This window comes from Eretmochelys imbricata, chromosome 11 (genome assembly GCF_965152235.1).
Source record: "Eretmochelys imbricata isolate rEreImb1 chromosome 11, rEreImb1.hap1, whole genome shotgun sequence".
NCBI classification, from domain to species: Eukaryota; Metazoa; Chordata; order Testudines; family Cheloniidae; genus Eretmochelys; species Eretmochelys imbricata.
Window position 1 is genome coordinate 4,171,670 of NC_135582.1, and position 26,785 is coordinate 4,198,454.

A 26,785-nucleotide genomic window follows, 5' to 3' on the forward strand; every position below is an offset into this window, starting at 1 on the left:
ATGCTCCTGACCCTCTGCCTGCTGCTGGGCACGTGCCTCGGCTGCTCCCAGGGCCTGGGCTCCTTCGTGCACTGCGAGCCGTGCGACGAGAAAGCCCTGTCCATGTGCCCGCCCAGCCCGGCGGGCTGCGAGCTGGTGAAGGAGCCGGGCTGCGGGTGCTGCCTGACCTGCGCCCTGGCCGAGGGGCAGCCCTGCGGGGTGTACACCGAGCGCTGCGCCCAGGGGCTGCGCTGCCTGCCCCGCCAGGGCGAGGAGAAGCCGCTGCACGCCCTGCTCCACGGCCGGGGCCTCTGCCGCAACGAGAAGAGCTACCGGGAGCAAGCCAAGCTGGGTGAGTGGCTGCGACGGACCCCCCCCAGTCCTGCTGCAGCCCCTGCGGGGGGGGCATTGCACCGTAGGGCATTGCACCTTCCCCCCCCCCCCGGCTTACGCCCGCCCCCCATGGCATTGCACCTTTCCTCCTTTGCTTGCCCCCCGGCTCACCCCCCCATGGCATTGCACCTTCCCCCCCCCGGCTCACCCCCGCCCCATGGCATTGCACCTTTCCCCCTTTGCTTCCCCCCCGGCTCACCCCCCCCATGGCATTGCACCTTTCCCCCACGGTTAACCCCTCCCCATGGCATTGCACCTTTCCCCCTTTGCTTCCCCCCCGGCTCACCCCCCCCATGGCATTGCACCTTTCCCCCTTTGCTTCCCCCCCGGCTCACCCCCCCCATGGCATTGCACCTTTCCCCCACGGTTAACCCCTCCCCATGGCATTGCACCTTTCCCCCTTTGCTTCCCCCCCGGCTCACCCCCCCCATGGCATTGCACCTTTCCCCCACGGTTAACCCCTCCCCATGGCATTGCACCTTTCCCCCTTTGCTTCCCCCCCGGCTCACCCCCCCCATGGCATTGCACCTTCCCCCCCGGCTCACCCCCGCCCCATGGCATTGCACCTTTCCCCCTTTGCTTCCCCCCCGGCTCACCCCTCCCCATGGCATTGCACCTTTCCCCCACGGTTAACCCCTCCCCATGGCATTGCACCTTCCCCCCCCCGGCTCACCCCCGCCCCATGGCATTGCACCTTTCCCCCTTTGCTTCCCCCCCCGGCTCACCCCCACCCCCTATGGCATTGCACCTTCCCCCCCGGCTCACCTCCGCCCCCCATGGCATTGCACCTTTCCCCCTTTGCTTGTCCCCCGGCTCACCCCCACCCCCCATGGCATTGCACCTTTCCCCCTTTGCTTGTCCCCCGGCTCACCCCCACCCCCCATGGCATTGCACCTTTCCCCCTTTGCTTGTCCCCCGGCTCACCCCCGCCCCATGGCATTGCACCTTTCCCCCTTTGCTTGCCCCCCGGCTCACTCCCACCCCCCATGGCATTGCACCTTCCCCCCCCCGGCTCACCCCCGCCGCCCATGGCATTGCACCTTTCCCCCTTTGCTTGCCCCCCGGCTCACCCCCGCCCCATGGCATTGCACCTTTCCCCCTTTGCTTCCCGCCCTGGCTCACCCCCACCCCCTATGGCATTGCACCTTTCCCTCATTGCTTCCTCCCCACCCCCGGCTCCAGCCGGGCTCACCCCCCCACCCCTTAGGGCATTGCACCTTTCCCACTGCTCCCGCCGCACTCACACTCCCTCCTCCTGCAGCCCTTGCTGTATCCCCCCACCCCCTTATGGCATTGCATCTTCCCCCCCCTTGACTCCCCCTGCTCCAGCCGCACTCACACCCCCTCCTGTGCTCCCCTGCTGCAGCCTCTGCCGTGTCTCTCCCCCCATGGCATTACACCTTTCCCCCTGGCCTCCCCCCAGCTCCAGCCGGGCTCACACCCCTCCTGCTGTAGCCTCTGCCGTGTCGTTCCCCCCCCCATGGCATTGCACCTTTCCCCCTTTGCTTCCCCCCTCTGCTCCAGCCAGGCTCACTCCCCCCCCCCTTAGGGCATTGCATCTTTCCCCCTGCCCCAGCCGGGCTCACACCCCCTCCTGTGCTCCCCTGCTGTGTCCCGTCCCCCTTTAGGGCATTGCATCTTTCCCACTGCTCCCGCCGCACTCACACCCCTTCCTCCTGCAGCCCTTGCTGTATCCCCCCACCCCCTTATGGCATTGCACCTTCCCCCCCCCCAGCCTTGACTCTCCTCTGCTCCAGCTGCGCTCACACCCCCTCCTGTGCTCCCCTTCTGCAGCCTCTGCTGTGTCCCGCCCCCCATAGCATGACACTTTCCCCCTGGCCTCCCCCCCAGCTCCAGCCGGGCTCACACCCCTCCTGCTGCAGCCTCTGCTGTGTCCCCCACTCCCCCATGGCATTGCACCTTTCCCCCTACTCTCCCACCCCACGCTCCAGCCGCGCTCACACACACCCCTCTCCGTGCTCCCCTGCTGTAGGGCGTCGCCTCCCCAGCCCCCTGCAACATCTCCCCTTCCTCCCCCCCACGAGGGATCCTCCCTTATCCCCTCTCTGTTCCTCTCCTCCTGCTCATCTTGCTGCACCCTCTTCCCCTCCTATTGTACCCCCTACCCAGCTTGGCTTCTCCCCCAGGGAATCCTGCCGTCGGCCCCTCTCCCCTGACCTTCCACCTCAACCCATCCCCTGAAAGCTGCTGGTTCCCTGGCCCCTCCGTCCATCCTCCCCGAGCCCTCCGCTCCTGCGCCCTTCTCCCCTTTTCGTATCTACCTACCTCCCCAACCCCTCTCCCTTGGCTTGGTTGCTAACTTGCGCTTTGGAAGTGAAGCAATACAAGCCAGAGCCTTCCATGCCAAATCCCCACCCATCCAACCCTTCAGTTCAGCCCCCAACGCCCCTGCAACACATACCCCTCCGCCCCCGCCACTTCAAGACCAGCTTTTCCAGCTTGGCTACTGGAGGTCTTTGCTGGGCAAGGAGCGGGAGCAGGTGCATCGGGGAAAGGAAAACCCAGATGCAAAATGAATGCAAAAAAAAAAATTAAAAGAAAGCCAAGGTGGTTTCGCCTTTGTACACTGCAGTTTGCAAAGGCAAAAAGGGAGCTACATTTCCTTTCATTATCTCCAACTTTGGGATCCTCTTTAGAGTGACCACCTGGCCCTTAGTTCATTGATTTCTCCCTTAGGGTGACAACCCATCCCTTGTTTTAAGATGTATTGAAATGTATCAAAACTGATCATGAGAACCGTTTTAAAGGTGACACTGGAGCTTATGATAATTACACTGTATACGTGAGGGCAGTCGCAATGTACACCTGATAGAAAAAATACATGATATGCTAAGGGGAACACTATTTCCCTAAAATGTCCCTTTACATAAAGCATTGTCCCTTACAGTTCATAGGGTTTTCCCTTATTTCCATTATCCCTGTCTAAGATCCAGTAGGATCCTGTTGTTCTATTTGTCCCGTTTGTTCACCTTCAACCACCAAAGGGAAGGGGAGGGTGGGAGGAGACCCTTATAAAAACCCCAAACTGCGTATGCAAAAGAAAAAAAAATCCTTTTTTTTTTTTTTTTTGCCAAGCCGCTCTTGCATCCGTGCATCGGCGATTTGCTCCTTATCCCTTCTAACGCCCAATAAATCTTGCCACTTTTATTATTTTTCCCCCCTTCTGCTGCTGCAAGCGTGTGCTGCTTTTTATGTCTTCCTTCATAGCAAAGCCAAATATATGTATTGGCAAAAAAAACAAAACAGTCAGGCTCTCTTTGGAGCAGTTTAAAGGCACAGGCCACTTTCTGGATCGTGCAGAAATGTGGATTGGGTCTGTTAAAGTGGAAGATGGTAAAAGAAGAGCTGATTTCCTGTCTTGGAACCCAATAAACTGAGTAATAATCCGGTAACACTGAAACCACGTGAAACGTCCCCGTGCGCCACGCATGTCACCCATAGCATTATTTACTCTGTGTGTGTGTACGCCCAGCGCAAGAGGCAGGTGGTGTGGTCAGGGCAACAAGTAATGTGGCTAAAATGCAACAGACAACGCGCTGAGCTCGGCTCCCTACCTGCAGTTCAGTGTAACAACAGTGCCCCTTGCAGACAGATGGCACCAGCCACACTTCGGCTTTCCACTTATTTCTCAGCGAGGCTGATTATTCTCTTTCTCTCTCTACCCTTTCCAAGGAATCCAGTCCTATAGCAGGTGCATAGATATGAAGAAGCACTTGGCCAGGCTTCCTTTAATCGGCTTGGTTTTTTGTCCTGTAAGGCACTTTCTGGCTCAGTTAGAAATCCAGCGGATGAATGGGGTGAGAGAGGTTGGGTTGAGGAGTTGTTTTACTGGTCCCCTACTGGCCTTCCACTCAAATCTTGCAGGTGGGCCCATCGGGAGCTCTGTTGGTTTCTCAGATTAAGTGAACAATTCTGAACGTCTGAACTGAAATTTAGAATAAAACAACCTTCTTGAGCCAAGAAATGTCTGGATTGTATTGGAAGGGAGCAGCAGAGTTAGCTTTAGACTTGCGAGGTTGTAAAAATCAGGAATTTCTGAGGACAAGGAGAAACAAAACAAAACAAAAAACTCCTCGTGGCTTTTGAGTGGTAGAGGGTGAGAACAGCGAAGTATATTTTCATAGGCATGTTACTAAGCAACTGGGGAGGAAAGAAAATGAAGTTTGACTTGAACTTGCTGGCCTCTGCCAGCTTGGCCAGAAATCCAGGGACAATATGTCAGGGAAGCTGGCCTGGGTTACAGTCTCTGGATGTCCAAACTTGGCCCTGAGCTGAGAACTGCTGCGAAAGAATCAACCGTGTATAACTAAGTGACAGTCGAGAGGGATGGATTCAGCTGCGTATTTATTTATTCATGCTCTTGCAGCAGGTCTGTTTAAATCCACTTCTCAGAAATATTTTTTTCCTCCTCGTTGTTATGGTGGATAGACAGCTAATGCGATGCAGATTGTAGCATAGGACTGGAAGGCAAGGGACCTGGAGTTCTAATGCCAGGTCTGCTATAGACCTGCTGTTTTACTAGGGGGGTAGGTTCACTGGCTCTCTCTGTGCCTCAGTTTCTCCAACTGTAAATTGGGAATAATGACATTGAGAAATTAATCTACCTATGTACAGGCTACATTCATTAATGTTTATAGAGAACTCTTAAGTGTCTTGAATGAAAGCCGCCACAGAATTGCAAAGGAATATTATGGTGTTCGTTATTAATATTACTAGTGCTTAGATAGCCGTGTGATGAGTACCCGGTAAAAATACTCTGTTATCAGCGGGATCGTGTCCTTACCTTCAAAGCTGTAACTTACCCCAGTGAAATTTACAGGACTGTAAAAACACAAGCAGCATCGTTTGTGTAGCTCGGTTTTTAAAATGTGCCTGCTCTTTCCGTTTTTCTTTCACAGTTTGCCACATCACACCACCGCCTGTTGACCTCAGAGACAGAGAGGTCGGAGACAAGAACCAGAGTGGAGTTTACTGGCCAAATACAAGTCTACTGACTTGAAAAAGTTCATGGAAAAACAAATGTGGCCAAAAATTTCTCTCTCTCATTCCTTCTTTCTTTCAAGAAAGAAAAAATAATCTCTGGCAAGTTTCCTTATGAAACTCTGAGCCAATGATAACTGTAGCTGCGAGGGAGAAATCCAGAGCTAGCTTTAAGAAAATGCTTATTGCTGTGTCAGCTTAAACAAGACAGGAGAAGCAGTGGGTGTACCTAAATTCCCTGCAGCTAGTACCAGGTTTAATTCTTTATCATTCCCTTGGCAGATTTTCCTCTCCCTCTTCCATGCTCTCAGTTTAAGTGCGCTTTACCATGCGGCTGGGTTTAACAGACACACAACAGCTGTAAATGAGTGACTGGGATATAAGATGGGCAGGTGTGCCTCTATAGACTGGAGAGCTGGGGTGAACTGGGGTTAGATCTAAGGGTCAGGGTTAGGGCAAGGGTCATGGGAGCAGGGAACTATGTACACACTACAGTTATGAACATGTGCTGTCCAGGGGAAAACCGGCATAGTGATCTGTGCTGAGTGGTGAGTTCTTTGTGTGAAGCTGAGACCATTAAAACCCTTGAGATCTGAAAGCTAAAGCTAGTAGCAACAGGCTCTCGGAGCAGAAACAGGAAAAACTCCATTTTTCTTTTTGAGCTAAAGTTTAAAAAAATGGTGAAATCCATCAGGTGCAAGCAAGAAAGTTGGTTTTTGTGGTATGGATCAAACAGGAAGGGCTGGGGGCCTCTTGACGGGCAGATTCTGCCACAGCCTTGTTTTTAGAGCAGGAACAAGTTTATTGAGTAGTTGATCCAAAATAAATGTCTGCCTAATCCCACCAGTGAAAAGATGCGTGGCTGTGTGTGTATTATGTAGGGCCAAATTCTGATCTGTCTTGCACCACCGTTAATCTGGTATAACTCCACTGACGGCAATGGAGTTACTCCAGATTTATGCGACTGTAACTGAGAGCAGAATCTGACCCTATATAAGTGAGCCTAAGCAAGTTTGAGGGAATCTAGAGGAAAGTCAAGGGCCCTGGTCATGCAAAGACTTAAGCACACGCAGACTTTAACCACATGCGTAGTCTTACTGTCATATCAATCATGTGAATAAAGTCAGTTATATGCTTTAAGTGTTTGTAGGATCAAGGCACAAGAAAACATACATGGGGACCGGAAGAAGGGGGAATAGACACTGTTGTAGGTTCTTTGCTGACTTAGGATAGGCTCCCTTCTGAACCTTTCCTAAGTATATTGTAGATTTAGTTTGGCTATAGATATACATCCCCCGTCTGCACTGATAAAGAGAAAAGAAGCCCCAAGATGGCCTAATCTGCTCCATGGAAGCCAGGCATCTGTCTCACAATACTCAGCATTCTGGTTTCTCCTTACGAACGTTTTGCCTGACGGCAGCGACGGGGTGTATTTGTGGGGCTTCCCATTTTCCTCGAGGGTCTCTGTCAGGGGCAGAAGAGCAGGTGAAGAGGCCCATTCTGGGGCGGCAGTTCCTATGTTCTTAAGTAGGATTTCCGAGGCTCCCTGTTCTGTTAGGGAGTAAAGAGGAAGAAAGGAGTCACGAGAGCCTGACGGTCATTTCTGCTTTTGCTGAGCAGGACAACTGGTGAGCTGCAGTGCCTCGTTGCCTGAGGGTACCCACCTGCACAGCACAGCCGATAAAAATGCCAGATTCGGCCCTCGCTTACCAAACACCTTACAGCCCTGTTGAAGTCAACAGGCAGCTACAGAGGTGTAAAGGAAGCCAGAATTCACCCAGAATGCTCACATACGTATGTGTCTACCTATGTCTTATTAGATTATTACATACGTAAAATGTGTGTTGACATGCCCCCACGTATGTATAGCTACTCAGATATATATGGGACTATATAATATACTATAATATACACTTACTCATATATGCAATAAGAGGTAAATAGAGAAGCACTGTGTGCATTACTATTAACATTTAATACATGTACAGCCCCCAGAAGCCCCTGTTGAATTGGGGCCCTGTTGTGCTAAGCGCCAGGTGCTGTGCAAATGCATAGGAAGAAGCACTCCCAGCCCAAAGTGCTTCCAGTCTAGTTCAAGGCAAGACACAACGGAGGGCAACGAGCAACAGAAGGGCAGGGGGAGAGGGGCTAAAGGCGGCAACAGCAGCAAAGACCTTGTGGTGATGTCCTCAAGCTGTGTGCACAACTGGATGGAGCTGAAATCATGTCAGATTTTTTCCTTAGCTAAATAAATAGCACTGATCCCCTGTTGGCCTCTCTCGCTAGCCACTGCGAGGTTGGAGGTCTGACAGGAAGGGGGTAGGCCGAGGAGAGGGATTCGTGGAAATGAGTGCAGGTGTCTCTCCGGGGAAGTTGTTCCGCCCAGAAGGGGTGGCAGGCAGAAAACATGGAGACAGCTGTGGTGAGGGAATCTTGACCTCAGTCGGGGAGCTGAGGGGGCCGGGTGCTGCAGCAAAAGACAAGTGCGGGGAAGGAAGGGAAGGGAAGGCTGTTGGGCTAGGAAGTGAAGCCACGGAGCTTGAACTCGGCATGGGGAAGCCAGCCGAGGGATTGCACGACTGGAGCAGATGCATTTGTATACGGGCCAGAGGGCAGCGATGGGGGTGCTGAGGAGGAGGATGTCAGCGTCGGGGCAGGAAATGCTGAGGGCCGGGATGGGGCTTTTAGCCGTGAGAACAGAGAGTTTAGAGATGCTGAGGAGGAAGAAGTGAAGGTGGCCCGGAGGAACCAATTATACATTTGCCAGCCAGAATAATCTGCGGCTGGATACGCAGTAATAATCTGCGAGGGAACGTAATGCCGGTAAAAGATGTCACCGAGAGACTGAAATTGTCTCTTTAGCCTCGGGTCAGGTCCTGTGCGGGCAGCAACAAAGCAGGCATCTGCTGCCCCCTCAGCTACGGAGACCACGTCTAGCTAGGAGACGGGGAGGGTCTAATCCCAGGCCTCTGAGCTCGAGTGCCAGCAAGGGGGGGCAGCTGATGTCAATACCGGTCCTTTGAGACCACCAAGCTCATTGAACATTGGCTAGGAGATGGAAAGGATTTTCAGTCTCTCTCATCATGGCCTTCCTTCCCTGCAGCGACATGGAGGTGAAGTGCACCGAGGCTTGGAACCATCCGGGGCCGTAGACCTTCAGCAGGCATCAGTGGCCAGGGCAAATCTCAGCCAATGTTACTTTTTAGGTGGCTCTTCAATGCTAGTGATCTAAGGGGGCGCTGGTGTTTATTTCAGTTCAGCCGCTTGTAATTTGTTCCTGCAGGTGCAGGATAATATGCTCGCTGAAATCCAGGGCCCTCTAGAGTTCTGCATGGTCAAATTCACCTGTAGAGAGACTGATCTTTCAGAAAATGTCTCTGAGTTCGTTGTCGCTTTATGTTTTCATCAGTGCCTGCTACAGACTAGTTCCGCCGGTTACGCAGTCACCAGCTTCCTGCTGAGACAGCTCTACAGACTCAAGGTGAAGCAAATAGCGAACTTTGAACCTCAGCTGCACGTATTGCAAGAATCTGGCCGTCAGGTGACAGATGCTGCCCGTGACGGGTTAAGTTCACTGCTTGGCCTCCAAAATTTGCATAGGTAGAATTTGCAGGCCTACCTGTTTGTTCGTGCAAATCCCTGCTCTGTGCACACAGACACAGAGGTCGGCAATTTATTAAATTGACCCTGGGTGTGTTCCTGAAAGATCTGCCCTAGGAATTAGTCTGAGAAAGTTCTCTGGGCTGTGTTATGCAGCAGGTCAGTTCTGGTCTTGGAATCAGGGGCCCTGGAACAATTTGTATAGCGCAGGTGCGGAGAGCCATTGAACCAAACTGTAAATCCTGTATATAATGGAAACTGCTTCAAGCCAGGGGGGGCGGGAGCTCCCCTAGTTCCAGCACCTATGCTTGGAATCTATGAATCTATATGCAAACAGGCACAGCCATAACATTTTTAAAGGTAGGGGCCCTCTTGGAAAATAGAGCCCTTTAATGGCTGGATGCCAGTAGATAACGTTCAAAACTTAATTCCCTTCCTTTGGTGCCCCCTCTAGGTGACTCCTGGGGAAGTCAGTGGGAATTCCACATGCAGAGGGCTTAAAGGATCAACCCTATTTGCAAACAATACTCTAATAATGATACTTAGCTTTTCCCTAACACTTTTGTTCTTCCAAGGATTTCAACTGGCGGTTCAAACATTAATTAAGGCTTACAACACCCGGTGAGGGGTGAAACTTCTATCCCAAGAGAACTGTGCACTGTGTGATTGCTTTAGCTTTGCTGATGGGGATGACCAGTCTGGGTGTTATTTAAGGTGGAGAAAGCCAGTCTGATAGGTATTTAATGCAGTAATTGCTGAGCTAGTATCCTAGATTGAGCTTACAGGGCACTTTTTGGTCAAATTTGGTCCAAAAAATTAATTTTATAAAACCAGCACAAATGTTTCCTTTTGTTTTTTATCATTTGTTTGTTTAATTCAAGTGGAATCTGTTTTGTTTTTTTTAAACAATCCTTCTGCTCACTCTTAATAACCCAAACACCAGGGCCTTTTGCCTTGCCTTAGGACATGAGAACCAGACAGTGAAACTGAAAATGTCTAGAAGCAAAAGTGAAACTGACTAGTTGGTTTTCTTGTTTACTTTTTGCATTTTGTGGGGCTTAAAAAATGAATCTTAGTGAAAAAAATTTTGTTTTAAATTTTCTAAAAATGGTTTTAACAAATTTAGGTGTTGCTGGTAAAATCTGTTATTGTCATATGATTTTCGATCTCCTTTAGAGACAGTGCACGTGGATAAGCTCTTTGTACACAATTGTGTAGCACAGATGCAATCATACAAACTGGTTCGTGGCCTCTAAGGTCATACAAAGAGACACAGTTTGAACATAAAACACTTTGCTAATTCCAAGAATTTATGCAGATTTTTCTGGAGGAGCAGTATAGAAAAAAAATGTCCTTTCCAATCATTCTGTTGGATAATTTTATGACCAATTAGGGCCTGGTAATAATATATTTCCGTTCTCAGGCTTCAGGGTATAAGATGCTCTCCTCTGGACTTCAAAAAAGAGTTCTGTTTCTTACTATACAGCCTGGTACAGACAGCTAAGTGCATTATGGATTGTTGGGGTGCTGGGGTTTAGGGGGGACAGGGGTTGCATTGCTGCAAAGTATCAGACATGAGTCACTACTGGAGGCAGGCAGCTGACCTGATGGACCAAAAATCTCAGCTAGTATTGCTTCTCCTTTGTTCTAATTGGCCAAACAATGTGTCTTGTTACACAGCGGTAGCCTACTGAGACATTTTCCTACCTGGTGTAACAGATGACTGCGTGTGCTTAAGGGCAAATTATGGCCCTTTCTGTGTGGGTTCACTAGCCAGGAGCCCACAGCAGTACTTTATGGATTGGCCAGTGCCCGGCATAGTAAGGGGAATGCATTTTGCCACAGCATGGGAGCCACTCGCAATCTTTGATCTCCCAGGGAAGTCTCCATCCCTGGCAGTTTTTAATCAAGGTTGGCTGTTTTTCTAGAAGACCTGCTCTAGTTCAAACAGGAGGTATTTTGGGGAAGTCCTATGGCCTGTGCTATGCAGGAGGTCAGACTAGATGGTCACAGTGGTCCCATCTGGCTTTAGACTCTATCTCTGTATTCATCCTCACAACACCCCTGGAAGGGAGGCCCGTGCTGTTGTCACGGGGGAACGGAACGATGGAGAGGGTAAGTGACATGCCAAGGTCACACAGGGAGTCTTTGTCAGAGGAAGGGATTGAATCCATGTCTCTTACGTTTTGGGGGGTTGTAGCACAGAGAGGGAAAGTGCTAGGAAGGATTGGGGGTGCAGGTTCAAATCCAGCTTGGGAAGCAGGGGTTTCAGTCTGCCATGCAGGAAGGGGGGAAGCATCAAGCTGGGAGAGGAATTGCCTAGTTTGGCAGCCAGGAGCATAGTGAGTAGTGAAAGGATTAAATTGGCTGATCGATTTCCTGCTGATGAGATCTATTAGAGAGTAGAATCGTTTCTCAAAGGAAGTGGCAGAAAACCGATTGCTTGCAACGTTTAATGCTGAGCCGCACACTGTGTTGTAGGAAACAATCTCACACTAGTGCAGAGACAGGATTAGATGATCCAACAGATCTTTTCCACCCGACTCCAGGGACATCCTTAAGAATCAGGCTGGAGTCATAGAAGATCAGGGTGGGAAGGGACCTCAGGAGGTCATCTAGTCCAACCCCTTGCTCAAAGCAAGGCCAATCCCCAATTTTTGCCCCAGATCCCTAAATGGCCCCCTCAAGGATTGAGCTCACAACCCTGGGTTTAGCAGACTAATGCTCAAACCACTGAGCTGTCCCTCCCTGTCCTAGAGTTGAGTGGTTTAGATGTGTGATTTAGATGCTGAAGGCACAAGTCACTAGGTTAAGTTTCCTGTTGGGTTTTACTTTGTCTCTTCCAGCGCATGCAACTGCGTGTTTCTTCTGTGGGTTGATAACGATTTTGCTCTCTCTTCTGTTTTCCCTTTTTCTTGATAGTGCTGGCGAAAGGTGACAGATTGACAGTGCGAAAGACTGAAATCCTCCCTGTATTTGTCCCCAAACCAGCACAAGAGGGGAGGGATAGCTCAGCGGTTTGAGCTTTGGCCTGCTAAACCCAGGGTTGTGAGTTCAATCCTTGAGGGGGCCATTTAGGGAACTGGGGCAAAAATTGGGGATTGGTCCTGCTTTGAGCCGGGGGTTGGACTAGATGACCTCCTGAGGTCCCTTCCAACCCTGATATTCTATGATTCTATGAAGACTCCTCCACGCAGTCCCCACCTCACCCCTTTAGGGATGACACAAAAGTTCAGTCTCCATGGCCCATTGAGTGCTTGGCTTCTCTGCTTAGGCTGGCTACAAGGGCCCCAATGTATTAGAAATGGTGGATTTTGTGATGTAGAGACCTGTCCACCAGGAACAGGCTGGTGATTCCCCACCCACCCCCTCCTCCACCTCCCCTGCTCATTTCTACTAGGCCACTAAACAGCTGTCAGATTATAACAGCTTTCACTCACTACTTGCCTGCCTTGAAGTCAAACCAGTGTCCTGGTGGTGAAAGGCTCCCTATCCTGTTACCAATCCCCAGAGCTTTTTCTAGACCAGGGGTTCTCAAACTTCATTGCTCCGCGACCCCCTTCCAACAACAAAAATTTCTACGTGCCCTCAGGAGCGGGGGACCAAAGCCTGAACCCGTCCGAGCCCTGCCACCCCCGGTCGGGGGACCCAAAGTCAAAGCCCCAGGGCTTCAGCCCCAGGCGGGGGGGGGCCTGCAATCTGAGCCCCATTGCCCAGAACTGAAGCCAAAGCCTGAGTCCTGCTGCCCAGGGCTGGGGCTTCGGCCCCGGCCCCCGGCAAGTCTAACGCCAGCCCTGGTGACCCCATTAAAACCATTTGAGAACCACTGTTCTAGACTTTTGTGGCTACCTCTCATGCTGCTGTCTTTAAAAGGGAGCTTAGCATCTGTAATGGGGCAGATCCTCTCCTCTAGAGTCCCCTGCTCTAACCACTTGGAAAATAAGAAAGATCTCCCCTTTATCTGAACATTGCCCTGAAGCAAAAACACTTCCCTATTCTACAACAATAGCCAAAATTACTCTAATCTCACCCCTGGAATCTCCTCACTCCTGAATACTATTGTATTTACCAGACCTTTACCAGAAAATACCATTGTATTTTCCCCTTAGCTTCCAGGCCTGTCCTTGTTATGCTCCGTCAGGCCTGGCTAGGTTTTGTTTAGTTAACTCTGATTTATGTTCTAACAGTGCTGTCATTTCGGCAGAACATACATGCACGTTTCTTGCAGGCTGCAGCAAACTGAGCCGGGTTCCAGCTGAGCTTTAGGGAAGGCTCCTGCTAGCCAGAGAGAGCAAAGTTACTAACTGTCCCAAATTGACAGCTCCTCCCTGTGCCTCTCCTATTGAGTCATCTGGCACCAGGGCCTGAGGAATGATTTCTGACCCTTGCTGTGTGATATTCGTTAGGGTCCTGTTCCAACCTGCCGTACCTCCTTCATAGCAATGCAGCTGAGATTTCTTAGGGGAGCTCATTTCCGCTTTGGGGTTATCTCCTGGGGCCAGACCTCTGGCAGCTCAGGGCCTGGAGTGCCAGGACATCTCAGGGAAAAGAGTCTCATGTTCCCATTTGTCACATAAAGTTTTGCAACTTTTTTGTTACCAGTAAACACGGCCATGACGAGATGTTGGCACCTCTGATTCAGGCCTTCTGGCGCCCCGTTACCACCAAGCAATTCATGGGGCTGTTTACAAATCATTTTCTAGAAGGGTGTTTCTCTCTCTTTCCCCATCTCCCTCTTTGCTGCTTGGAATTCCTTGGAGGATGGGTAAGGGAAGGACTTGTTACTTTCTCCACCTGTGGTCTGTGTCTGGTGGAAGGGGGTGCAGAGAGTTTTAACCATTGTAACCTCTGATCATGGCAACAAAAATACGGGTCCTGACAATATTGAATTGAGCTGCCTCTCTACTCTCCCTTTGTTCATCCCTCTGCATCTTCTGTAGTTCCAGAGGTCATGGAGAAATCCCCACCATCTGGAGAAATGCTAATCTCTCCATCATCAAGACTGAAGCTACTGCAGCTTCCCATTGTAAGCCTGATTTTGAAACAGCTCCTCCCCCACAGCCCACTGTAGCCTCACCAAATCCAATCCAACCCACCTGCCGTTCCCTTGTGTGGTCTGGTGCCTGAGTCAAATTGCTTTTAGAAACCCATGCGAATGAACCAAGGCAATTCAGAGAGAGGATTATTTGCATTAGAGGCCAGATCCTCAGCCAGTGTAAATCTGCACAGTGTGACTGAAGTCAATGGACCTTCATCACATTACAGCAGAGGGAATTCTTGCCCTCGGAGTTTTCATTCCTTGGAAAGTTTCCTAATTGTTTTATTTGTTTGATATTTGTGGCTCACCCTAGCTCAAAAATGGCTTGCACTAGGGACGCCACATGGGTTTTTATTTTGTTGGCCTCACTGAGGACTAGCACCTGTGACAGCTTTAGGAGCATTCGGTGGCCAATACTGCAAACACTTACTCATGAAGTCAGTGGGACTGTTTGAGTAAGTGCACGGATTTTTCACCTGCATAAGCATTTGTGGGACTTCTAAGTTATTACAGGCAGTTTAAGTAGTTGTGTGATTAAATAAAGGGAATTACAGCACTCTCTACCACTGCATCCCTACGCCTCCTATAGCAAAAGTATATTGCAGGGACTGTTTTACCTCTCCCGGTGACGGAAACACATCAGCATCACAGACAGATCATGCTAAGCTAGCGATCTGACCCTGTGCCCACACCGATCAGGCCTGCACTTGTTGTGCAGGCTGAAAAATGCAGGTCTAAATGAAGTCATTCCCCTGGGTGCGCTTTTCCCAGGCACTAAACTAAGCTTTTTTTCTTCTCCAGCTCAGCCCAGGTGCAACAAGGTCATTGGGTTAACGCACTCCCAGGCCTGCATTTCAAATCAGTGCCACTTGTTTTAGAACTGCCCAGGTGGTGTAAAACACCTTCCTGTTCCTTGTCCCAAATAGTCACTCCCTACAGGCAAGCAGCAGCTGACTCAGCAGAGTCTTCTCCTGCGTGTTGGTGCAGAGGAGACGCGGATCCGGTGAGAAGGCCCCAGTGCGCCACTGGCCCAAATAGCTCCTCGGGAAGGGGAAGCCTTTTGAGTCACCGCTTCATCCAGCTAGACTTGACAGATGGCTCAGCCTGGTTTTCCCCAGCTGGGTGCAGTGTGCTAGAATGTTGGTGCCCAATTCTCAGCTTGTGGGCTCATCGGACTGAGAGATGGAGAAGAGCTAGTAGATCCTCCAGCCTTTCTCCAAACCATCGCAGGGTCATTCCCTACAGTACCTGCTCCAGTGCGTGACTCTAGTCTAGTTCTAATAGTCCGAAATGATGACTTGGGAGACGAGGTCACACATCACACTGTCCGAGAAGTATCTGTGATATCTAGCCTAAATATTACCTCTTCATCACACCTACTTAGACCCCCGAGAGCCACCTGAAATCATCCTTCAGCTGTTTACGCTGCGGATATTTGTAGGCTGCTACGGTGTGTACTGTTGATTCACCACTTGGCTAAAGTAGGCAAAACGTTGGCCCATAGTTCAATGAGTCATAGAATATCAGGGTTGGAAGGGACCTCGAGAGGTCACCTAGTCCAACCCCCTGCTCAAAGCAGGACCAATTCCCAACTAAATCAGTCCAATAGTTCAGTCCTTCCAGTCCCCTGACCACTTTTGCTGCTCTTCTCTGAGCATCGCCCTGCTGAGCGATATCCTTCTCTTAAGGGGATGTGCCAAACAAAGCAAAACATCGCCGGGGGAAGGGACCGTCGTCTTCCTGCTCCAGGATGCGCAGCCTAAAATTGAATTAGCCTTTTCTGCAGCCACATGTCCCGTTGCAAACTTTCATCGGATGTGTGCACCGCTCGCACCCTGGGCCACATTCAGCATCACTGTTTCTCAGCTTGCTCCCTCCCAGCAGGGACTTATGTTTCAGACTGTATTCCCTAGGTTGCTTTGCGTCAGTAGTTCCAGCTGAATCTGCCCGTTTCTAATCCGTTCCCCCCCCACACCCCTTTTGGGGGGGATTCCGTCTGCATCGCTGCGTGCGACTCCTCCCAATTTAGTCTCATCTGCAAACGAACATCACCCATGTGTTCTACACGCAGTGCGGCGGATCCTGCCCCGACCCTTGGCAGTCCCCCCAAGTGCCCCCTACAGCCCAGAACTCTGCCACTAACTTTTACCAAGCCCAAAGCGCGTGGCAGCTGATCATGTCCGACTGGAGCCATCACTCTTGCTTAGAAGGACGAGGTCCCTGAAAGCTGGCTTGAGCTCAGGCCCTGGCCGCTTCCCCGCCTGCTTGTGCCAAAGGATGCTGAAGCTGAGCTCAGTGTGCCTGGCTGGAGATCTGTAGGGGGGTGCTGGGGAACTGAGATCACCAGCTGACCTCATCGGGGCGTTGGATCTGAGCGGGAACCCTAAGGCACGAGGCCTCATGCTGACCAGCCTCCCTGTCTGCCACCTGCCTGCCTCTCTCCTGCAGCTTCCTGATGAACGGGGTCATTTGTTCACACAACTGCTGGCATTAGAGGGCCTGTCCCTCCTGCCAGGGTTTTCCTAAGCAGCCCGTTATTGTTGAGGCGTTATGATCTGGGTGTAAAAGTTCCCTCTCTCGAACCAGATTCCAGCAGGCTCTGTGCAGTCCCTCACGCCCTTCGCTTTCACAGCAAAAGGGAAAAACCCTGCCAGGCGGTTGGATCAATATGTAACCCGCACGCCTCCTGGGTGTGGTGTTCTGCCCCCTCTGGGGGCACCGAGACCACTTAGAGATTAATGAGTCTGCTACAGCCTCTGCTAAGGGCCATGTGGCTTTTAGCTCATGTAGTAGAGGTCCATGCTTTTAGCTCCAGAGGTCCCAGGTTTGATCCCGCCTGCCGCCGACCGGAGTCTGTCAGTGTTATACTGAGATAGGGCCTCGTGCCCCTGTACCTCAAACACAGGGTCAGTTCCTGCAGCTGGGTTAGACCAAATGGCTCAGGGATGTGGTGATGGGCTGCAGAGCCTTCCTCTCCCCCCCCCCCCCCAATCATGAGCACGGGTTCAAATCCAGCCTGGGTTGGAAGCGACAGAAAGTTTGTCAGCTGTGACAGGTAGCTATTAAAGTCACAGCTGCATTGCTCTGGGTGGGGGTGAATGGGCTGTTTACCACCATCCACTGCAGCTAAGCCATGTACCTGGCCAAGCAGGACCCACAAAAGTAGTAAATACAGAGGAGGGTGGGAGCCCCTCCTCCCCCAGGGAAGGGTCAGCAGAGGTCCCAATACACTGGATGAGACACAGCCAATAGTCATTGTTAGTCGGGGAGACAGTAGGGCTGAAGTCAGGGCAGGATCGAAGCAAACCCGGTCTCGGCAGTTAGTCTATCCTCCTGTCTGGGCTGTGCTCCGTGGAAGAGTGCGCACCTCAAACACAGGCCAGCAGGGGGGAGCGGGAGGCCACCGTGGGGCTGCCTGAGGGGAGACTGTGCAGCTGCCCTGCGCTTGGGAGTTACTAGTACAGAGGAGCCCAGGAGGGCTGGAATCTGAAGGGGTTTGGGTTCAAGGCCAGGTTTGGCCCGTGTATAATGACAGGAAATCGTTTACATGCCGCCGTAAGGCGTACGTCGATCCTGGGTGCTGGGCACAGGACGGGATCCCTGCCCCCAGGTGCTTGCAGAGTAAGGGGACGATCCTGCACGCTGCTGAGCTCCCTTCACTCCGACTGAGTCCCGGGTGCGCTCAGCGCCTCGCCGGGTCAGCACCAAACAGCCCAGACACACGCCCCGATTGCACGGGCCACCCTGGTGGGCCCAGCAGGTGGAGTGCAAGAAGGAGCTGGCCCCAGGCAGATCTGGGGGAAACGGTCCTGGGTCTGGAGGCACTGCAGAATCAAAGCCTCCGCTTTGGTCGCTAGCCCAGTCCAGCTGGGTGCTGCCCACCCTCCAGCCCCACTGAATTCACTGGCGCGGGGGGTGGGTCATAGCACTCAGGATCAGACCCCATGTGCTTGAGGGGCCTCCGTCCCGGTCCCCTATTGTGCGTAGAAAAATCCCAGCTCCCCTGCCTCTTTATTCCATGATTCCAGAGTGACATGAACTGTGGGCCCGGCATAGCCAGTGCCTCTATTTTGTCCCCCATGAGAAGGGTCGCAAAACACGACAGAGCCTGGAAAACATTGTGGTTTTGTGAGCACTGCCTCCGGCAGTTCTGGGGAATCAGTCCCAGCTGGCAGGTACTGTAGCCTTGCTGTCTCGAGCAAGGGTCCCGTCCCACGAGCTGGGAACGCTTAGACGCTTTGAAGGGGCGGCAGGGAATGGTGCTGGAAACCAGTAGGTGGCGCTCATCCCTTTGAGTCAGTCCTGGACCAATGCAGTTACAATAAACTGCGTGTTCCTGCCTTAAAATTCCTACATCGGTTTCAGCTTGATACATGAGTCTACTTCATTGCCAGCCCTAAAATGTAATGTCTGATTGCTGTGTGCTGGTAAACAGCTGCCATGTTCCACGCCAGAGGTGGCTGCCTTTCAGTGCTGGGTAAGGTGATCCTTACCTTTTTCCCTGCCTGACCAGCTGGTTGGGAGGCTGAATCAAGTAAACCAGTCTGTCCTCCTCCAGCACCTTTCACCTGAGAAGCTCAAAGGATTCCTTATTCTTATTAGTTAGTACTTACGAGAGGATTGCACGTGTTACTGTTTACGCAAGCTGAACTGTGTCTTATCCAACTTTTTAGGTGCAAAGGGCTTGTTGAGTTTTCCAAAACACCATAAACAGTGAGTTTCTATGGCTCGACAACAATGCAGTCGCATGTTATAGCCCCTATTTCCTGGCCTCCAGCCAGCAGAAAGCAAGAGACCGTCAGAGAAGTTAAAGAACTGCCTCGTGATCAGGAATAAACTCACGATGGCCAGTGCAGGGAGACTATCAGAAGCTAGTACACTCCAGTAGGGGCCTGATGCACATCCCAAAAATCAGCATCGCTGTAGTTGCCCAGAAGCAATGAAAAGAGAGCTTTGCCCTGTGCTTAGGAAGATGCATGTGTAGTGGTAGGTGCTATAGAGGGCAGCAGATCTTGTTAGGGTTGCTGTAACTTTCACTTGCATGATTTGTTTCTCCCCAGAAACTGGGTTTGATTCTTAGCTACTCCAAGGCTCCTTTACATTGGTCGTGTGGGGGGGTGTGTGGAAAAGGCCCCCCCGAGAAACTCTCTTATGAAGAGATCCCACCCAACACCATGTTCTATTCCCAGCACTGCCTCCGGCCCTACTCGGTGATTTTGGGCAAGTCACTTCCCGTCCCATGCCTCAGTTTCCCCATCTGGAAAATGGGGACAATGATGCTGACCTCCTTTGTAAAGTGCTTTGAGACCTACTGATGCAAAGCACTATAGGAGAGCTAGGGATTATTACTGTTGTTAAACTGGTCCTGCTCTCAGCCCGCTGCATAGGGGGCAGGCTGGCGCACGGCTGGCGCATGGTTATTCTCTGCTTACCAGGGCCCATGGGAGATTAAGGGAAGCAGAGCACAGTTTAGAGCAGCCCTGAGGCTGTTCTAACTTGTGTCAGTCACCACACAGCCCCAGAATTCAAGCTGCACAAAGGTTGCTTAAAGCAACTTTTGCCCCCCACCTTTCCTGCCCCAAGGAGTAACTAAGACTGGGGCCCACTGAGCGCATTAGGGGCCCAGTGGAGATGGGGCATAGTAGGTGATGCCCTGCTCAAACTCCACCCACCATCCCAAGCTCCGCCCACATTTCAGAAGAGTTGGCTCTCTCCGCAGTAGTCCACAATGTTTGTGTTTAATTAAGCTGCCACCCTGCACTGGCAACCTCTCAAGGAGCCCCAACGAGGAGCGAAGAGGCCAGTCCTTGCCCCCAGCAGCGACTTCCTCCCCTGGGTCCCGACGGCTTTCTCGAAGGGTAAAACGGTGGAAAGGGTTAGCGGTTCCTACTTCTGCGAAAGGCAATCCGACTGTAACTGCTTAGAGGTTCGCCCGGGCTGCTGCACTGCGAGTGGGGCGGATCCTGATGGAGTAGGAGGCAAACTTCAGTCTCCTTCCTGAGCCACTAGGGCCCTGCATGCCCAGCTGCAGATGCTGACCCGGGAGGTTCCCCCCCGCCCCCATCTGTATTCTGCAAACCCCCTGGGTCTTGTTCAGCCCCAGCAGCCCCGACCTGGCCTGTCTGGGGGTTAACGGAGCAGGTTTGGGGGGCGGAGGCTTTCGGCAGGCGTTAATGTGTCGCTGACGTGGGCGTCTTACCCGATTGCAAAGCCCGGCTCAGGTTCTCTCTGCCGGAGCGAGGAGGGGGATTGGGTGACAGCGAGAGGCTGTATCGGTGACGCGGCCTGGGCCGGGAGTGTGCACGCCGCCGGATACAAGTTGCTCCCTAATGTTCCAGCCAAGGAATACATGATCCCTGGCAGGATCCCACTGAGCTGCTGTTTGGGGAGGAGAGGAGAGGGGGGTCTGGCAGCTATCCTTGCCACCCTCCCCCAACCCTGGGCACCGCTTGGCCCTCCCTTCCCAACTGGGACGCCAGCCTCATGAGTAACTCTAGGAAAGCAGGAGCAAGGGAACCATGGTTGGATTTCTGGAGCTGGGGAGCCCCCTGCCGTAGGCCCTGAGAGGTGGATCAGTGGATTGAAAACACAACCAGCTCTCCCCATCCAGCCCCCTCCCTCTCCCTCTGGCAGACAAGGACTCAGCTAAAGTGAGACCTGGTGTCTTTTGTAAAAGCTTCGTCAGCTGGGCTGTGGTTTTGCACAAACTAAACCATGTCCGGTTTTCCCCTGATCCCTCATTTCACATGGTGGGAGGATGCGGGGATAGGAAGGCGAGGCCGATGGAGGAGTAGGCTGTTGTCACTGTGACCGCTTCAGACCCAGCTTCGGGTGCAGTGGCGATCAGAGGACGCGCCAGGGTGTTGATCGGAGCAAGATAATGCTCTGGCGAATACGGAATAACAACTCTAGGGGTAGCGGGAGCTAGACAGGTGTAAATCAGTTTGGGAAATACCAGCCCCCTAGCCACGCACCCCTCAAATCCATTCACTTTACAGGGCGTCTGCTCACACATTTTCTGTCTCTCCTACCTCCCGAAAGGGATCGGAACTGGGCCATCCACTCGCTACTCATGATTCTGGCTCGCAGATAAATTCCAGGTTTGCAAAATTACAAATGACAGCAAGCGGGAACAAAGAGCTCTGTTTGCATCCTTATTATATGCCTTCTCCCTGGCCATACCTGTGCCGCTGGTGGCCCCTTCAGAAAAGAGGAACTGCTGCATTCAAGCTGGACCAGGCCATTTTCTTGAGTGCCCAGCAGACCCCCAAAAAACAAAATACACACAGCAGAGTTTGAGAAGATCCAGGACCCAGGCTTCCAGTTCATGATAATCTCTGTAGCCGACACTGTACAGACAATAGGGGAGGCTGGCCTGAGTGCTGGGCTGCACATCCTGGTTTGTTATTGTAGGGTTGCACAGGAATGCCAGGCTGCATGCTCTCGTTTGCTATTGCAGGGTCGCACAGGAATGCCAGGCTGCATACCCTTGTTTGTTATTGTAGGGTTACACAAGAGCAGTGGGCTGCACATCCTGGTTTGTTATTGTAGGGTTATTTATTAGGGTTATATGTTTTTAAAGGAAAAATTCAATCTAAACTATTCATTCTAAAACCAGCCGCTAGACCAGGAGAGAGATGTTAGTGCTCAGCTGGCTCTTCCGCCCGTAGAGCTTGTCCCCTTACTGTTAGAGCTGAGGATTCAGTGGGCATGGGATCTTGGCACTCTCTCATTATTCCAGCAGGAGCTGAGCACCAGTGCCTGGGCCCAGTGTCCAAACCAAGTTTTTAAAGCTGACGATGCTGGAAGAGCAAGAACAGTGACGGCAATAATGCTCTTCAGCCAGGGGCATTGTGGGGGTTTCCTTCTGTCCTCTGGAGTATCAGGGCTTGGGCACTGCCGGAGATAGGATGCTGCACCAAGTGGATCTGGCATTGTACCGCCTCGCTTCTTACCTGCCTTCCAAGGCTGATGTTCTGTGGTCTATGGGCCCGATCCAGCGCCTAATGCAGTCAGTGGGGGTGGCGTGAGGTTGAAGACGGGAGAGTTATGCTGGGGTACATGCTGCTTTTCTGCCCGGCTTTTCAGTTGGCCTGGCGAGGGGTTCACTTTATATAAAAGGGGCATCACTCATTTATGCCCAGGGTGTAGGTTTGGTTAATACAGCTTGGCAGAATAGGGGATTCATTTCAACGATCTGGTGAATGAGAAGATTTCAGGGTAAAACCGCGCCACTTCCAAACACCAAGGCCTGCACTAGTGACTGGTGGCTGCTGGCTGCTCATTGTAACTGACAAGACACACACCATGCGACTGACCGGCTCCTGATTCCCAACTGGTTCATTCTTCCAGGCCTGATCTTTTCCTGTTTTATTTAATGAATACATTTGTTTCCTCCAGCAAACAAAGAAAGCCCTAAAACACACATCGTCAGCACCTGAGAAAACCCGAGTGCACAGATAAGCCTGGGGCCTCATGAGATGAGAGAAAGGGAGGATGGTTCAGTGGTTAGGGTGCAAATCTGGGACTTGGAAGACTTTGCATCAATCCCCTGTTCTGCCAGAGACTTCCTGTCTGAGCATGGGTAGATTTCTGTGCCTCAGTTCCCCCATCTGTACAATGGGCGTAACAGCACTGTCCTGCCTCCTGGGTGTTGTGAGAATAAATACTTTAAAGGTTGTGAGGATGTGAGGTACATCAGGCTCTGTTGAACCCAGTGGGTTTGAGTAAGATCCTGAGAGGCTGTAGTAGGATTTGTTTAGCAGTGATCAGGTTCACTGCATGGCTTTGGATAATACACGTGAGTAGCTGCTAGGCTGGGACACTTGACTTTGGCAAGTAGCGTATTTGGGTTTTCTCAGGGCTGGGAGAGGAAAAGTTCGACTTGGCGTTGATTGAAATTGTGAATTGGGGTTGGGTGAGGGGGGCTGGACTGACAGCTGTAGGGACCACAGGGCCTGAGCTTCCACCCTCCAGCACACCAATTCTGAGACCCTCCCGCCCTTATGAAACCCCCTGTGATGATTTCGCAGTGTTTTGCCTGGTGTTAAGTGGGAACTAAAGGCATGTGCTGCCACCTGCTGATCCACAGGTGAAATGCTTTCTTTCTGTAAGTGCAAGTACCCAGGGGCAGCGATTGCAGGACTGTTATTTAGCTGTCTGGCTTGACACATTCCTGGGGGCCTGTGAATGACACTCTAAAAGATAATATAACAACTTCCATTAAATTCTGCCTCCTGTAAAACTTCCCCTCCTATCCTACATGCTGTTGCAGTGTTTCCGTGTGCTGTTAAACACAATGTTCCACCCCAGAGATGGCTGCATTAGGTCCTGGTGAAAATCCCTTGTTGGCCTTTTCCTAGCCTACACCTGGGCTAGGTCAGAAAATAATTTTCTTTACATTGATGGATGTCTCTGCTTGTCACAGAATCGTCTTCTGTGGGGCTGGTGTCCCATCTCCCCCAAGATCATCTGCAGGCTTATTCCTTGCCCGAGGATCATCCTTTGCACATGTTGGGTTCATTGTGACCAAATTCGAGTCAGGTGCTCTCATGATGGCGTGGGGGGGGATAAGTAGGTGGATGTATTTGTATTCCTGATTCCGTTCCACTCTTCCCCCTGTTCTCCTCCTCCCCAGTGTTGTGCATTTGCCATCTCTTTCTGTTGCTTCTGCCAGAGGGGCCCCTACAATAGACGAGGCCTGGTAGGAATATGGCCCAGGGCTCCACTGTCTCTGGAGGGGAGAGCTATATTCACATCTAGAACCGAAAATAACCCTCTTTCACGCCAGTGGCTGTATTAAAGGTCACAAGTCAGCTAAGTATAGGCTGTCACCGGCTCACTCCTATATATAAGCACTCGGGAGCCCTGCTGACATCCCAGCTGTTAAAATCATATTGGCTGGGAGCAAAGTGTTCAAAAGGTCTCCCAGCATATATGGGGGTAACTACAATGGATGAAACAGCAGATGACTTAGGCACAGACACACACAGAGCTTGAGGCTGATCATACCAATAATAACTCATCCAGAAGGATCCCCCCAGCACTGCAGAGACTAGATACATACTGTACAGGGATGACTTAGCCACCACAAACATGCATTCCCCTCCTGGTGGACTGGGACACCCATTCTTGCAATGAGACACAGCAATGCGACACATGAGGTTTTAATGTGGACCCTGCGTTCAGCTACCGAAAAGGAACCTTGCAGCTCTGCCAAAGCTCCCAAATCCTGATGCAAAGCATCTCCTGCTATTCCCCTCCTGAGCCCTGTATATCCCTGCCAGCTGCCCCCAGACATGACCTGCAGGGACATGGTCTCTCTCAAGCTAAGCCTGCCAAACCCTGAGGTGATTTTGCCCTGGGGGCAAATGAAAACCAGCAGGAGAGAAGAAGGCCACCCCACCACCATCTCCTCCGCAGTGGGATTGGCCCTCTGAGCCCCACACCCCAAAGAGATGACGGTTTTTCCACCCAGCCTGAGCCGATTGAGGCGCTGTGCAGAAACCGTTCGTGGCATGGCGTTGCCCTACAGACACCCGGTCTCGTGCGCGTCCCAGCGTCGATCTGGGCGTGCGTGTGACCAAGTGTGCGCATTCAGTAACATACCTGCGCCTCTCTTGGCTCCATGTAACGATACACAGTGGTCTGTGTCTGTGGGGGCCACTCCTTGGCCCAGTGCGACTTAGTCTTGTGAGAGTCGCAGAGGGGTGCCCTCGTGGGGAATGGCACTGGAAGGAAAGGTCTCTCCTTTATGGGGAGATGGTGCCCAAGGCACTGCGATACTTGGCATGGCTCTCATTAGGTTATTCAGCCCTCCCTCCCTTCCTCCATGCCTGCTGGAGAGGTGCCAGGCAGTCAGAAAGAGGCGTACATAGGGCTGGCCCCGCAGGTTACACGGGTTGCTCACGGAGAAGTCACTCTGCTTTGTCCCTTCCTCCTCCAGAGCGGGAATCCCGCGAGCACGAGGAGCCGACCACCTCGGAGATGGCGGAGGAGACCTACTCGCCCAAGGTGTACCGGCCCAAGCATGGACGCCTCTCCGAGCTCAAGGCCGAGGCCCTGAAGAAGGATCGCAGGAAGAAGCTGACCTTGTCCAAGTTCGTCGGCGGGGCGGAGAACACGGCGCATCCCCGGGTCGCCGTCCCCGAGCTGAGGCAGGAGTTCGAGCTGGTGAGTGCTGGGTTCCCCTCGCCTGCCCCTTTTCTCCCGCCTGCCCCCTAGTGCCCCCAGCAGCAGGTGCTGAGAGAGATGGGCATGGTTGCCCGGGGGGGCCATATTGCCACGCAGGAGATGAGGCTTTGCCCTGCTCTCTCCTGGCCCCGCGCTGGGGAAATCCATCCCTTCCAGGAGCCCAGCGGGTCACTGACTTGTGGGGTGTGCGGGATTCCCGGCTCTCGGTTGGTGATGGGGCCAGGGCTTGCTGGGCACCACCTCCTCGCGGCGCCTCTCACTGATCCTCTCGCTCCTCTGGCAGGGCCCTTGCCGCAGGCAGATGGAGGCTTCGCTGCAGGAGATCAAAACCAGCGAACGAATGACTCCCCGAGCCGTTCACCTTCCCAACTGCGACCGGAAGGGATTCTACAAGAGGAAACAGGTGAGCTCCCCCACGGGAAACCAGCATGGCCCCTCCCCACGGCAAGGGTCTGATTCTGTCAGGGCCGCTCTCCCCCGTAGCTCTGTGTTGAACCAATATGGTGCAAGGGGACGTTAATGATGACCCCTAGCTCTTACACAGCACTTCCTGTCCTTAACTCTCAAAGCGCTTCACCAAGCATCGCGCCCCGGTTTCCCCATCTGTAAAACGAGGGTAGAGCAGTGACGCGACCTGCCCACGCTCACCGACAGAGCCAGGAACAGAAACTGACCTAGAGCCCCGGTAGCCGCTAGGCAACACTGCTGTCAAGCCACTGGGGCTGCCCTCTTTCAGCTGAGATGTAAAACTGCGACCAGGAGTGGCACGAGTCAGGGCGTGGGTTCCAGGGCTCACCAGTCGTGTGCGCAAACCATGCCGTCGGTTCGCCGGTTCTCTCCCACAGTGCTCTGCCCTAGACATGCCCTGCAGGGTTCCTCTGGTCGTCTTAGTGGCGGGCGGTCTTATTACCCACCCTCCTGGGGGGTTGACCAAGTCAAGTGGCATGAGGCACCCCATGCAGCAGCTAGCAGGAAGCTGCATCTTCCCTGAATCATTTATGAGCAGAAGCACCCGGAGGCCCTGGCCTTGGGAATCGGGGGCCTGGGGTCCACTGTGCTAGGCATGCTGCACACCGGGAGCAAGAGACGGAGCTCACGGTCCACCTGGAGAAGCCGGGCACAGGGTGGGAGAAAGGGAGGATTACTGACCCCATTTCACAGAGTGGGAACTGAGGCCCAGAAGGTTGAGCTGACTTGTCCAAGGTCGCACGGAGCCAGGAACTGAGCCCGGTTCTCTCCTGAGTCCTGCACAGCACCTGAGCCCTGGGGCTAGCCTTTGGCGAGGTCGAGGGCTGGTGCCAGGTTGCGCCCCATTAGACCTGGCGGCCGCGTCTCGTCCCCGGCTCGGAGCCACGCGGCACTGCGACCTGGGCTCTGCTCCAGGCACCGTTACTTCCCCGTGACGCGCCCGCCGCTGAGCTCCCTTTGCGTCTCTCCTCGCTTCCCCAGTGCAAGCCGTCCCGGGGGCGGAAACGCGGGCTGTGCTGGTGCGTGGACAAGTACGGACTGAAGCTGCCGGGGACCAATTACGTGGCCGGCGACCTGCAATGTCACAGCTTCGACAGCGGCGTCACCGAGTGA

General features: G+C 52.6%; 1 protein-coding gene across 1 annotated transcript; it reads left to right on the top strand.

The window, feature by feature from the left end:
- IGFBP5 (insulin like growth factor binding protein 5) lies at positions 1-26,785 on the top strand. Its single transcript, XM_077830187.1, has 4 exons — positions 1-331; positions 24,957-25,183; positions 25,488-25,607; positions 26,654-26,785. Exons 1-4 carry the CDS (start codon positions 1-3, stop codon positions 26,783-26,785), a joined length of 810 nt encoding a protein of 269 aa, XP_077686313.1.